Genomic DNA, 15,112 nt, shown 5'->3' with positions numbered 1-15,112 from the left:
TATGAACCCCACAACCAGAAAGTGGGCTTCACCTGATGCTCCCGTGCATGCGGTGAAGCCTGCTTTACAAAATTGCCCTTGCTGCAGGACCAACACAAGCAGGACGGTGTTTAGTTTAAGATAACGTTATCCAAAGTTACTTTTGTAGACATCGTCTGTGGAAGGGGTGGCACCCCTCCCACATGCAGTTTAGCGGTGGCGGCGAAGGACTTTGATTTGATGCCTGTGAGGTTGCCTTTAAAAAGTTAGAACTCTCGAATAGTGACTACAGTCCACGAGCAAGAAGAGTGTCTGAAAGATGTCCTTTACATCTAAAATTTCAGTAGTGCAACTTCCTAGGGCGAGTGCAAAGAAACTAAAGGGTGTTCATGGCAAAGCTGAGGCAGGATGCCAATTCGTTTGTTTCACAAATGGCCTGTAGTTGTCTGAAACAATTACAGCCTCATCCATGTAACATGCTACTGCCTGACATCAAATTTTGAAATGAAGGTAACCACTCCAGTAAGTGTAGGCTCACCTGAAAAGCAGGAAGCACTCTCATGTAAAATTAAAGAGTAGGGGCTTTACACAGAAGAACTGCATGTCTCTCTTGTGACAGCTAATGCCAGAAAAATTACACTAAAGCCATAGGCTACAAAATGGAAAATTTTAGTGTGAAAGTCACATATTGTAAATTTTGCACGAATATTCGATAATTCGATTCGGTATTCGGAATTTTTTTCCCCATTCGATTCGATATTCGATTCGACTTATATTGTAAATATTGTAAGTGTCGTGTTGCTGTGCAACCGAGCGATGCACGTGTACGAGTTCACGAAACTGGCACCCTTGTGTGTCCTGGCTTTAAGGTTTTATGACGAAGTCGCAGGGGCAAAAATTGTGTTTTATTTATGAAGCTGTAAATTGGGTGATGTGAGGTCTCACGGTGGATTTTTCGGTGTAAAGTGGACAGGAGCAGTTTTCATATTTTGAATGAACATGTGATGCTTAGAGCCTGAAGTTTTAGAGTTTAACCTGATTCTTCCCCGAGTTTGCACCCGGAATTGAAGGTTGCCGCTTTAGGGTGAAACCAGATTTTTAACCGGCAAATTGCCCTCACTGAGACGCAGTGATGGGCAAAGTACCTCAAAATTATACTTAAAGTAAAGTGCCAAGTACCTGGTATCATTAGTACTTCAAGTACAGTACAAAGTACTAGGCAAAGTACTTCAAGTACTCAGAAAGTACATCGCCAAGTTAATTTATATCACTTTGCATATCACTCTTTAGTATCTGTGTTTTGCTCTTTTGGCAAAACTTTAGTGAGCGTTTTTGACAAATGCTCTGAAACCATAAAGTCCTAGGTTAAGTGCTAATCAGATGTTATAACTTGCGTTTACATGTAGAGAGGTAATTAGTCAGCTGTGCTGTGATCAGGCAAAATAGTATTATATACCCTGACTGATCCAAGATCACCCGCCTAGTGTGGTGTTCCGGTACTAATCTTCGAGTAGGAGGCTAGATAATTTCCGGGGGAAAAAAGTACGAGCCAACAGAGATTATACATTTCAAGGCATTCCTTGCTGCTTTTTGAAATACAACATGTTTAAAAAAGAATATGAAGAAAATTAAAGAGGATGAAACACGGTGTAAGCCTTCATTTTTATACGACTGTGATATGCAGCAATGTAATCCATGTGACCAATTAAAAACACGCAAAATGTAAAAATGAAAGCATGTGTGTCTTTCAGAGTGTTCTTCGTGTAATGCAATCACACGTTGTGATATAAATTTATTATTAATTGCCAATGAAGGAAATGATATAAAAAAAGCATAGCAACTTGCATTGGGAGAGCTGAAATGACAATTGACCAAGTCATTGTGCTGCCGCGGTTGCAGTGTCATAATGTGTGCGTGTCTTTGCATTCCATTTTACTCAATCATAGAAGAGCTGATACTTTTTCAACATTTCAAGCCTCTCAACAATAGAGTTGCTTCAACAAATATGCTCTTTAAAAGCACAAAAATCACTTTTGGCAAAATGTCATACTGGGAATATTGGTACTGCATCTCACTAGAAGCGCTAAAATGATAGCAAGAAGACGGAAAACCCAGAGATATAGATCTGTGTGTTTTCGTCTTGATGTTGTAATTTTAGCGCTTTTAGTAGGGTGCATTTTTGATACTCGTTCATGATTTTTTGTCTGGAGTCCATATTTGGGTACTTGAGTACTTTATGGGAAAGTACTAAAAAAAAGTACTTTAAGTACAATACAAAGTACACGATCTAAAATGTACTTAAAGTAAAGTACAAGTACACAGAAAAGTACTTAAAGTACTACTTGAGTACTTGGTACTTCAAGTACAGCCCATCACTGCTGAGACGTCTGTGGGAATGCACACTAACTTCTTTGGCAGCCAATGCAGTTACATCACCATTTGTACCAATCCAGTACAATTAGTTTGAGTAACTGAGCCCGATTTCTCCCTGAATTTACCATACTGGAAGTTTTTTCACCCGAATATGCATGGATTTAGAGCGCACATGTTGATTTACCCAATTTTTACCCCCCGAATTTAGAAAAATATTTCCCAAGAACTTCAGGCACTAGTGATGCTGTAGTAATACTGCGCTATATTTTGTGAAAAATGAGAAATTACTAAGATATGGACTATTGTCCTCCTACTAGACCCAACAGTGTCAGCATGTGACTCCATCTGCATCAAGGAGGAACCTCAAGACAACGTTGCGTCATTCTCACCGGGAAGCCACGGAAACACAGAAGAAGTGATAGAAGTCTGTTCTGGTGAGTATTTCTACCGTAAAGAAATATAAGCCTGTGCCTGGGACGACAGCTTGCAGTACGACATTTTTGAAGCATGCCCATAATGCCTTTCATAATATTCTTTAGAGAAGTTATTCGAGGATGTAATAATTGTGGCAAAGTACGTATGTTTAACCAGTTCTTGATTTCTGCAGCAGCTGAAGTATGAGACAGGCACCCTTCTTTTCTAGGTGTCTCTTATTTATTATTTCCTGGTACTGCGTCGTCCCAAAAACTTCTGTCTCGGGGAAACAAATAAGATAATCTACATTTTCTTTTCTTTATTGCACTGAAACAGTTGTTAGCAAGAATGACACTCTGATGCCATATCTTGGCTTCTGAGGCTGCACCTTTTTACTTAGCCCTTGTTAATACGTGTGACGCAACGAAGAAGAGACAGAACTCGAGCTCGTGCAATGGGAAAGGGATATTCATTAAACTGATATTGGTCGGGACGGATATTCCAGTGTTCATCACATACATATACATGATGAGTTGCATTTTTAAAAGCTCTTCGCTCATGCTGGCACGCTGTGGCCGTTGCTTTTTTAAGTCTTCCCTCGTTATGCCCTTCTCCATGGAGATCTCTTGATATCTCTGAAACAGCTTACAGTAAAACCCGCGGATAGCGATATCGCGTAAAACGATGGTTCATGATTTTACCGTCAAAATATACATTGTTTCTACCTGTCTGAGGCTGGACATACATGGCACTTTAATGGTGTGATTGCCAGAGACACGGATGAGGTGTGGAAGGTCCTTGATATGGGGAAGTGCAATGCCTTCACCTGCTCTCATGTCTCTCACCAGTTTTTTTCATATACTCCGCCGAGTCGGTCGATATAGCTAAAACATCTTTCCGGGTCTTCCCTACAGAGTTCAGTGCTTCCCCAACAGCCTTCGCTGCTGTGTAGCTGTTGCATGCATTTACACACTTTGCATCTATCAGGCACACCCTTTTCGATCTCGAGTCTTGCTGTAATAGCAAAGTGTTTACAGTGGGACAGCCCAAGACATCAGGAGACTCATCAACTATCACGGAAGCTTTAACACCTTCTGTATCAGTGCAGACTTTCTCCATGTCTTTCTCGAATAGCACTTCTGCCAGGTGTTTCCTATGGAGCTGACGACCTCCGGGCATTGTTTTTGCGGACAAAGTCTCCCGCTATATGCAACAGCCCTCAAGAAATCAATCAAAACACCTTCTTTCTCTTTTTCCCGCTGTCTGTATCAAGCGTTCAGCATAGTTGGCTGCAGCTTGCCTTTCTGCTTCGCGTCTATGAATGCTGCTTTCAGCTTGTTTTGCCATGATCAGATGCCATGTATTCAGTAATCCTGTCTAACAGCTTCCTTTTGGGGTCGCTGTTAAACACCAACATAACAGTATTTTGCACACAAATGTGTGTCATTCCTCGCGGCTTGCGTTCTTCGTTACAATTTCCAGCACTTCATATTCTGCACACCAGGCTTCCAAAATCTTTCGCCTTTTTCCCATTTCATGGCTAGGTGTTGAGGGCAGTTTCTCACAGTTTCTTCGGGCAGATCTTCTGGCAGGCTTCTGGCTAACAAGATCACATGGAGTCCCAACCGGTCAATCTGTCTTGTGCAGCAGCTCAGATTACAGTGCAGGTGCTCTTTCTTTGCCGTTTGCATTGCTCGCTCATGTCAGGTAAATTTAGTGACTGATTTCACGACGCTCCGTGGTGACTTATAATTAGACCCTGATGTTTTAGGGTTAAGCCCGATTTTTCCCCGAATTTGCACCCTGAATTGAGGTTCACCTATCTAGGGTTAAACCCGATTTCTACCTGCAAAACTGCACCTAGGCTAGGCACCTCAAGGCATCGACATACTAGTTCCTCCCAAAATATGCGACTGCCCCTTACTTCTGGCACTCTGGATAAACGGTACAGTGAACGTTTATTCTACAATAATGCCCGATTTCTCCCCGAACTCAGTTTGATGGTAATTTTTCTGCCCGAATTTGCATGCATTTTCGACATCAATTTATTGACCCGATTTCTACCCCCCGAGTTTGGAAAAATATAAAACTCGAAAAGTTCAGGGTCTACTCATAATCACTCGGTGAAGTGTAGCCTGCATATTCGGAGTTGAGCGCCAGGTTGAACACCCTCGCGTTGAATCGAGGCAAGCCGCCTACCTCTTGCTGGCTCATTTGCTGGAACCAGATGAATGAGACAACCGCACATTTTTTTTTGTTTTTTTTTGTGCAGACGTGAACTCTACATGAAGCACACACATGTGCAACACACGTGTACGGCCAGTCATACAGGCTCTATCTCGATTAAATCAAAACGAAAATGAGAGATGCATCAAACCGCAAAGAGCCACATCGAACACTGCCACGTGTGAGACTCCAGTGGTGACGTACATAGTGTACGTACTCCCTACGGTACGGTACGGTATCGTAAGGTACGGTACATGCTTCCTACTCATAGCCTCTCGCAATGATGATAGAGGCACCATGAAGGAACCATAGATCTAGAAGTTGCCCGTCAAAAAAGAAGTCCAACAATTCGAACGCTTTGCATCTTGCTCCACGTGCACAGTGATTCAGGTTCCTTTCAATGGCAGTGGTTCTCACTTCCTGAATGGAATACTGTCATTGATTGAGTATCTTGTTTTATGGCATAAAATGCCGTGAAAGAAGTGGAGAGAAAGCAAGAAAATAAGTGGACATGAGTGAAAAGCAAATGAAAAGTAACTTGGAACTTAGCTTAAGTTACTTTGGCAAAGTTACGTGAAAAAGAAACGAGTTCCTCTGGAAGTTACCACGGCGCAAAAGTACAGAGTTACAAGTTACCAAAAAAAAGGAACTTAGTTACAGTAACAAGTTACCTTGAACTCTGGAAAGAACCACCGTAGCGTGCCATTAAATCAATAACCCTTTTAAAACCAGTTTGATTTTTCCTGTTTTGAAAAAAAAAAGTCTGTTTGATACCCCAGAATGAACACCAGTGAACAACAGTCCCTCTGTCCGAAGCAGAAAAAGTTAATTAAATGAAGTTCTGCTCTAATTGGACCCTTGCGAGCCGAAATATTTTTCGTGCACGCTTTTCCCGGGCCATTTCACGAAATACGCGTGGTTTTTCAGACAGCATGAATATCCTTTCCATGCTCTTTTACGTAGGCTAATTTGCATAAATAAAATCTAAAAGTAGAGATGGGACGAATACAGAATTTCTCGAATCCGTATCCCAAATATAAAGAAGGTTTTGCGAATCCAAGAATCCTTGCTTCAAAAAGAGTTTAAAAAGCCGGGGAAAAGCACTCTTCTAGTGAGAAGTGCTTTGAAGCAGAATTTGGTGTATCTTTGTTTAATAAAAAACAAATTTTGGTCTGCACAAATTGTTGCAGTGACATTGCACCAATATTGCCATGTTGCTAATAACCGCTTTTGTTATGTTGTAACAATGTTATTGAAACAACATTTGAAAAATGTGACATTGCAATGCTGATGTGACATCGCTAAAGACCTGCTTCGTTATTTTGCAACAATATTACGGAAAAAAACATTGCAAAAAATGGGATATACTGCGATGTTATCCAACTTATACTTCTTCCTAGAGGTAACTTATTTAACATGTTGTTCATTGACTACAGGATATACAGAAACTCAGGAGTCTAGATTCCCTTCGTAAAACTAAGAAACGTTAAATATCAGAGCTTAATGTTGTGGTTAAAGCATACAAAACGAAATAGCTTCAGAGGTACTATATCTGACCAACTCTTAGAAGCGAGAATACCAACAGGTATTTCAAACCTAAGATTTGTCAACGTGAGGCATGGCATACCGGTTTTCGAACTCTAAACACGTATAGGTTTCTGCCTTGCTACATTGTGCTGCTTATTTGGTTCGCAGTCTGTTTACCTTTCATGCGTGGCATTTTACGCAGCATTAATAGTTAGAGCCTGAAGTTTTCGGGAAATATTTTTTTCTAAACTCGGGGGGTACAATCGGGGGGGCTAAAAATCGGGTACATAAACATGCGCTTTAAATTCATGCGAATTCGGGTAGAAAAACTTCCAGTGTGCTAAATTCGGGGAGAAATCGGGCTCACTTACTCAAACTAACTGTACTGGTTTTGTACAAACGGTGATGTAACTGTGTTTGCTGCCAAAGAAGTTAGTGTGCATTCCTACAGACATCTCAGTGAGGGCAATTTGCCGGGTAAAAATCGGGTTTTCACCCTAAAGAGGCAACCTCCAATTCGGGGTACAAATTCGGGGAAGAATCGGGTAAAACCCTAAAACTTCAGGCTCTATTAGTAGTATTTCCACCAAGCCCCCGTGAAACTGGGTGGGAGAAAACGCACCCCCTTGTGTCATGGAAGCGATACGTGTGCGCCGGTTCATAGTACCGCATTACATTTTTGCAAAATGTGAGAAATTCTTAAAATGTATGTTACCTTATTCCTTTATTTGAAGCAACACAGGCAGCATGTGATTCGATCTGCATCAAGAAGGAACCTCGAGACGCCATTACGTCATTCCCTCTGGAAAGCCATCGAAACACTGAAAATCCGATGACAGAAGACAGTTCTGGTGAGTATACTTACCTGGAGACAACTAAACGTAGATACTTACATGTACCTTATGTCTACGGCGGGACAATTTAGGGTTATTCCGGATTGTGCCCAGTATTTAGCTCCTGATTCAAATCTGAAAAAGCAGGCTTTAACCCTGTAGTTCGATTATCATCGCTTTCGGTAGCCACTCAAACGACCTTCTTCTCTTCTTCAATGTCTAATCGTCTTCAGTGGCCATTGAAGCCAACGGCCATTGAACATGTGTGTAGTGCCACCAAGCACGTGTGCCGCATGTGGCCCTTACTCGGCTGTTCTGTAGTACGAGAGCCCTTGACCACCAGGCTGAAGGAAGCTGCCTTCTCAAACGAATTTAAATAATGCTGAGTTAAAAATGAAACTGAATTAAGTAAGCCAGTAAGTGAAACCTGCGAATAATTGAAAGGCAGCAATACATAGGCTCTGACATAGGGTTATACCTGATTATGCCTGATATTTACCTCCCGATTCAAATCTGGAAAAACAGGGTTTAGCAGGCTATTTCGCCGAAAACTGCTGGATCGGGGGGGGGGGGGGGCTGGATTTATGAGAAAGGGAAAGCTGTAAGGGTTGCTGCTTGCGAGCCAGTAAAGAGTATAATGTAAAAACCCTGAGGCTAGGGAACACGAAGGGACAGACACAAACACGAAGTCTCAAACACAGCTGAAAATTTTACTTCACATACAAGAAATATATACAGACAGTCTCGGGGGTTTTTACATTGTGCATCATCTTCACCAGCTTGCTCGCTTCCTAGCCATTTTTAATTGTCAATAAAGAGTCCCCAGATTTTGACGCGCAGTTTGAGTTATTGGCAGAGGACCTTATTTCTGCGTGAATTAATGAATTGTTTTTCACACTGATTCGTATACAACGCGGCGGGACCACGACAATTGGTTCTAATTATCCGAAAATTCGAATTAATGAGGTGTGAATTAAAGAGCTTTCACCGTATCATGCCAAAAGTAAAAACCAAAGATTTATGCTTGAAATCTAGTTCGATTCAACGAGAATTTGGTCAAGTTCAGTTCAACCCAATTACACCCAAATTCTTGAAGCAAAATATAGCCCGATATTTACCCCAATACTGTCGGAAAATGTAACCCAAAAAATTCGGGCCTCTTGATCCCTCACAATGTGGGATGAACTTGTACTAAGACAAGACAACATGAGAGCATGTCTGAAGACTAGCATGAAGAAAGCCCCTAAGATAATTTTGCTTTCTTGTGTTAGATGTTCTTCTGTCTCAGTTTTTTTTTTTTTTTTTCCGTTCCTGTATAACTAGGGTCTGATGTCTTAGGGTTATATCAGATTACGCCAGATACTTGGCCCCGCCCCGCTCCGTTTCAGAGAACCAATAAACGTCATTCCAACCAACACAGAACTTTTGAAACTGTGATTTAATGCATAAATATGCTCAACTGTCGAAACAGAGACCCTGCTGCCTTTTAGACACACGGATGGATTAGTGGTCTGTGTCTGCTTGTGAGTCGCACATGTTATGCCGAATATACAGAACATTTATGCCTAATCCAATCTGATAACACCTGAATCATTGAAGCAAAATATAACTCGCTATTATTCCCCCTCCCTCCCCCTCCCCGATGTTGCTGAAAAATATAGCCTGAAAAAGTCAGGCCTATGTATAACCAGCTGGCCTCCGTCTCACTGTATTTTCTCGATTATAAGACGACTTTTTTTTCCCCAAATCCAGTGTTCCAAAGTCGGGGGTCATCTTATATTTGAATATTCGCGCCACAACGAGGTCATGGGAGAGGCGGAAGCGGGTGACGGTATCGGCCAATAGTGCGGAGCGACCGATATCACGTGTTGTGGTGTCAGCGCGATGCAAATATGGTACTACGGGCACAATGGGGATAGCTGGGACGGCGTTCATTCTTCATTCACTGTCATGGCGTCGGTCTCTGGTGCTACAATGAAAAGTCGTAAATACAGCAACAATTTAGCGTTGACAGGGAGGTTTCAAGTATCGGAAATAAGTGTTACAAGGTGGCTAAAACAACAGGGAGAGACCAAGAATTGTGCCAGTGCAGGAAGTTTTGGACACTTGGTGCAATGTGCATGACGACGTTGCCAACATTTATTTAACTTTTTGGACGGAACGGAGGACAATGAGCTGTGTGCAGTTAGCAACAAAGAACACAGTAGCGTAGAAAGTGATGATAAATAAACGGTACTATTGTGCATTGGTTCCAACTGCTATACTGCCTCCCAAACCCTGTTCACTTTTTCTCCAAACTTGTGTACCCTAAACTCGGAGGGTCGTCTTATATTCGAAGCAGTCTTAAATTTGAGAAAATACGATAGTTTTCTTCATGACTGTCCTGTTCCTTTGTCCTACTGGAATAGCTGAGTGGGACATATGTGGAGGTCAGTGGCGTAGCCAGACCTCCAAGGTAGGGGGGGCTCGATACGAAAACTCGCCCCCCCCCTCAGATCCTGTGTCGACAACATACACACACTTGTGCACACTGCAAACTGAGGATTAAAAAAAGGAATGAAAATAGTTGATTTAGACGTTCACAGTACGATTACATGTATAGGCTGTCATGACCAATGAGGTGGTGTCACGAGATTGGAAGTATTTTGAAAAGCTCATACTTTGAAAACCATTCAAGAGTGCTTCTTAGATAGACGCCATGAACTGCAAGAACTTTCGCGATCGTTACACTAGTCCCCCCCCCCCCCACACACACACACATTATTATGTTCTCGGATTTGCACGATTTGTGTGGGTCGGTCCGTGGCAGGTAGGGGGGGCTCGAGCCCCCCCTAGCCCCCCCGTGGCTACGCCACTGGTGGAGGTATATCTGTACGCCTCTGAGAGAGCATCTCTCAGCAGAATAAGTAGACTCTTCTGTGTCAGCTAATTCTTGCAAAATTCGTGCATGTTGTAAAGACAAAATACGCCCCTCACAGTTTACAAACAAATGATGTAAGATGGTACAACAGCACTGCCGACTTCGTAGACTTGAATGTAAAAAAGAATAGGGAAGAATTCCACAGTAGTTCATATGTTAAGAATTTTATGTAATTTGCCGCATAGTTTCCACCACGACCTGCCAGATTATAACGACCATGTCGTAATTGGAAAACTCTACGAGAAACCAGTCCGCAGTATCCGCTAGGGGCGCTACTCTTCGGCCTGACGTTATGATTGGGCAATGGGAATTTGAATTTTGAACGTGCAGAAGTAGACGTAGGACTACCGTAGCAGACGACAGCAACGGCCTCTTTGAAAGCGCGTAGAATGATGATGATGATAATCTTTAGAAAGAAGCATCTCGTGTCGGACCTCTACCGCTTTTACAAAAATACTAAGGTAAGCTGAAGTACAAAGTATTGTAGAAATTGAGGAAACAATGACCATGCCAATGAGTAGGGCCAGAGCTAGATTCCAAATGTGGTGCTGGGAAGGGGTGCCTATGACATGGTCGTTATAATCTCCAGGTTTTCCCGTCGATTTTAATCTGGGTGCCAGCTAAATTAATCCATGGTCCATAAAGTTTGCATGGCACATGGATGAATTTCGATGGCGCTTGGATTAAAATCGGCGGGAAAACCTGTAGCGGGTCATGGTTTGCACATAGTATCGCTTTGCTGTGCTTTAATGTACCAGCAGCCCTATGTTTTCTATGTCTTTATTCCCTACGTTGTTTCTGTGTTCTCTTATCCTAGTATTGACACAATTACTCTACAATACCCAACATGTATTCAACAAAAGAGACAAGGGACAACCAGCACGAGGTTTTTCCCGAGACTTACCGGACAGATGTTGGCACAGTTCCCCCTGAAGTCTGCCCAGGACGCGTACTAATCTCCCCGTCCCCACTCCCTCCTGTTGTCCTCTCTCCATCTGTCTATGTCTGTATGCCACTCATAGCCACAGTTGCTTTGCGGCACTAACATGGAACTACAAAAATAACTGCGAGGACAACAGAATCGTGTGCATAATTGTATTGCACATACTGAATTTAATCTCGTAATTAATTAAGATAATTTTTTTCGTCTGAGGGCGTAGCTCTATAGGAAGGGTGCGTTAATTACGCTTGGGGAAAAATTAGAACAAGGGCCTGACTTTTTCGGGTTATATTTTCCAGCAAACTCAGGGGTAAATATTGGGTTATATTTCGCTGCAATGATTCGGGTTGAACTGAACCTGATTCAACCTAATTCTGGTTGAATCAGGCTGGATGAGGCATAACTCTTTGGTTTACTCTGCATAATACACATGACACACCAGTAGACACAGGGTATCAATATTTAGTCTATGCATCTAAGAGGCAGAAGGGTCTCCGTTTCGACAGTTTGTATTAGCATATTTAAGGAATTTTCAACACAGTTTCCAAATTTCTGTGTTAGTTGTGATGACTTCGGATTCCCCTGGTCCAGCAGTTTTTGGGAAAATACCGGGTAAAACTATGTTTTTCCCAATTTGAATCGGGAGGTAAATAACGGGCATAAGCGGGTATAACCCGAAAAAGTCAGGCCCTAATTATAACTTAACAGAAAAAAAATAAAAAAGCGTGCTTATAAATCTGTGTGTAATGTGTGCTCTTTCTCTCCCTCCTTCATGTTCGTCTGCCAGGATCAACACTAGCGGCAAGTGATTACGTCCACATAAAAGAGGAGCCACAGGACAACATTTTGTTGTTCGCCCCTTCAAGCACTGGAAACAAACAGGATCTGGTAACGGAAGAAAGTCCTGGTGAGTGAGTTTTACTAAAATACACATAACTATAGTGCATGGTTCCCACTGGTCCTTGAAACCTTTGAGTACCCTTGAATTTGAAAATGCTATTTGCAAGGTCTGGAAAACCTGCTTCTTTCTTTTTCTTTCTTTTTTTTTACAGTCATTGAAAACCCTTGATTTGGCATCTTTTTCTTGTCCTCATGGAGCTGCTTGTGCAAATTACGCTTTGCCAGAGTCACAGCTGTAGCTTTGAAACCGCAGGAGTTAGCACTCTTTATTGCAATAGGAATCAGCAGTAAGAAATGAACAGCACAGATTCTATTCATAAACTTTTCTTTCTGTACTATGATCTTTAAAAAATCTGTAGTCAGCCTTCATGTATTCTTGCATGTGATGCCTCTAGCCCACAAATATTTCTGCAAAATATTAAAGCCCTGGTCATAAACTGTGTTTTACATTCCTGACAAAATGACATCTGAACCTCGAAAGGTCCTTGAATAACCCTCGAATTTTTTGTTCCAAAATTCAGTGGGAACAATGCTAGTGTGTACTTACCAGTATCATGAATACTAGTGTGTACCTAAGGATGCCTATCTGAACAAATGGCACCTTATGATCGGGGGGGGCAGCCTTGCACTGGTAGGTGTCAGTAGCGTTCCGCATCATTACTACATATCAACGCTTACCGTACCAGTAAAGGAGTGATACGGGGAGCGACTGCGAACACAAGGAAGAAGAAAAGAAAACAAAAGCACAACAAATGTCGTGAAACATACTGTGATAGAGGTTTGCCTGAATAGCATATGATGTTTTTTTGTGACGTTGAGTGAAGGGCGGAGATATCAACGTCGCTAACGCTCTTTTGCCGATCACTTGCAGTTTGCAGCGGACGGTGATTAGATGATTAAAAAGCTGGTTAATTTTGATTTTGATTAACTTTTGATTTGATTGATTGAAAAAGATACGGTTTCCTAGTAGAGGCCCCGTCGAGTAATCCTGATGTCATGTAATACATGACAAATGTATAAAAGTGTCCTACGACAACTCCCCTTTTTATGAAAACTTGTTGCAGCTAAAAAGAAATACCCTGTATAGGCTAGCCTTTACTCCCTGAGTTAATTAATAAGACAGCTCTCACTCCTACACTTTTCCAGTCAGTTGAATGTAGTTTGCACAAGGGCAGCACATGTCATGCACTTGGCTCACACCCCTATGTGCTGTCTTGTACACTTTTCAACTGATCAGAAATACCCAACGTCAGAAATTACTCCCCGAATTTAGCATACTAGAAGTTTTCCCACCCGAATTCGCATGAATTTAGAGCACATGTTTAGTTACCCGATTCTTACCCCCAAATTTAGGAAAAATATTTCCCAAAAACTTAAGGCTCTAAGTATCACACATCTTGCAAAAAAATATTGATACTGAGCGGAAAACTTAATGTGGATATTTTCGAACGTGGTTGTTCATTGGTGAAGTAGCACCCAATTGGAGGAAAAAATGAGAACAGTCAAGGAACACTCATCTTGTGGAGCTCTGTGTAATGTGTGCTATTTTTTCTCCTCTTTTTTTTTTTTCATGAACCATTAGAAGCAACGTTGACAGTAACTGATCCCAACATAAAAGAGGAATCTTGTTACACTGTCTCATTGGTTCCCCCGGAAAGAGTCGGAAGCACGGAAGACCTAGTAGCAGAAGACTATCTTGGTGAGTGTGTTTGCTGAGAGACTCATAACTATGGACCCTGGTTTTCTGCAGCGGCAAATTCAAAATTCCACGACACTGACTTGCAAATTCCATGATTTTCTGCGGCAACGAGTTTTCCGATTCTGCTTGAATCGGAAAACACTATTTTCTTGGATAATGCGGGCATTTTACAAACGTATTTTACAAACTTCAGCATTACATGATACCTTGTGATCTCCTCTGACAGCAAATGCTGTTGTCAGCTACAATCATTTTATACCTGCTGAAACATATTTCAGCATCCGCACAAAGTTTTTATAGGAATTGACAAATACTTGATCGAAATAGATGCTAAATTTGGAGCAAACACCCTAATTGCTGTCCGAAACCCAATTACATATCGTGTTTGCCCGTATAATTTGCGCACTTTTTCTCCCTAAAAAATCTGAAAATTTAGGGGTGCGCATATTGCACAGGAACATTCGTTACGATATTAAAACGACGCAAAATTTCAAAATTTTAATTTTAGGCTCTCGGTAGGGCGGAGACTGACGTTATCACTGCATTGCACCAGGGCAAAAGAAGCACCCAAATACCGTGGGGAAGCAAAACGCGCTCATTGACCGCTCATATTCCCATGAAATATGTCGAGACGCTGCTGGAAGACGCCACTACTCCGCTCTCGGCAACACTGTGTTCGCAAACTTGTCATGTTGTGTTGTAAGGTTTGTCCAGCGTTTCTCTCCGCGTTTCGTGGTTCGAGTGACGGTGTTGTCCATTGCATAAGTGGACCATCACTCGAAAGTGCGCACAAATCAAACAAAATCACCGCAATATACTGTAGGAGTGTTTTTTTTTTTTTTTCGCGTGGAAGTATTTTTTGCGTTTTTCACGCACACCTCCAAAATCGCGAATTTAAGCTCCCACGAATAACTCTGGCCATATGAGGGCGAAAATCGTTCGGCGTTCCACGCTATACCGTGAATACCTTTACCCTTTCTACTCCATGGATCGTAGGCAGTTTAAACAAGCGCAGAAGATTGTTTTGTCCCATCAGGCAAGATGCAAAGAAACGAAAATTGATCATGCTTTTGTTACTCCATATACCACGAAGCCGGAACATGCCTTTCCCCGCATTCTCAAAACCAGCTTGTATGATAGTACGTCATCTCAACCGAACTGTTCAGTGCCCCCAGTGATAATTAATGAGAACTGCTAAAATGAACAGGCTGACCTGCACACGGCCAGTACTATGGCTTCCTACAGGGTCCCTAAAGGCCATTTGACAGGGCCTTTCCTCCCATCTCTGTGAGGAGAAGAAA

General features: G+C 42.0%; 1 protein-coding gene across 6 annotated transcripts in view; it reads left to right on the top strand.

Moving 5' to 3' along the window:
* The window catches only part of LOC135378682 (zinc finger protein 62 homolog), a 99,415-nt gene that overhangs the window by 69,335 nt on the left and 14,968 nt on the right, over positions 1-15,112 (top strand). For 5 of the 6 annotated variants that reach the window (XM_064611763.1, XM_064611762.1, XM_064611761.1 and 2 more), the window contains 4 exons: positions 2,670-2,786; positions 7,254-7,370; positions 12,000-12,119; positions 13,695-13,811. In XM_064611763.1, coding sequence (XP_064467833.1) covers positions 2,670-2,786; positions 7,254-7,370; positions 12,000-12,119; positions 13,695-13,811 — 471 coding nt within the window. The remainder of the gene's footprint in view (positions 1-2,669; positions 2,787-7,253; positions 7,371-11,999; positions 12,120-13,694; positions 13,812-15,112) is intronic. The other variant, XM_064611766.1, reaches the window with a different exon arrangement.

Source organism: Ornithodoros turicata, chromosome 1 (assembly GCF_037126465.1).
Source record: "Ornithodoros turicata isolate Travis chromosome 1, ASM3712646v1, whole genome shotgun sequence".
Taxonomy (NCBI): domain Eukaryota; kingdom Metazoa; phylum Arthropoda; class Arachnida; order Ixodida; family Argasidae; genus Ornithodoros; species Ornithodoros turicata.
The sequence above is the reverse complement of the archived record's forward strand: the minus strand, read 5'-3'. Positions and strand labels throughout refer to the sequence as shown.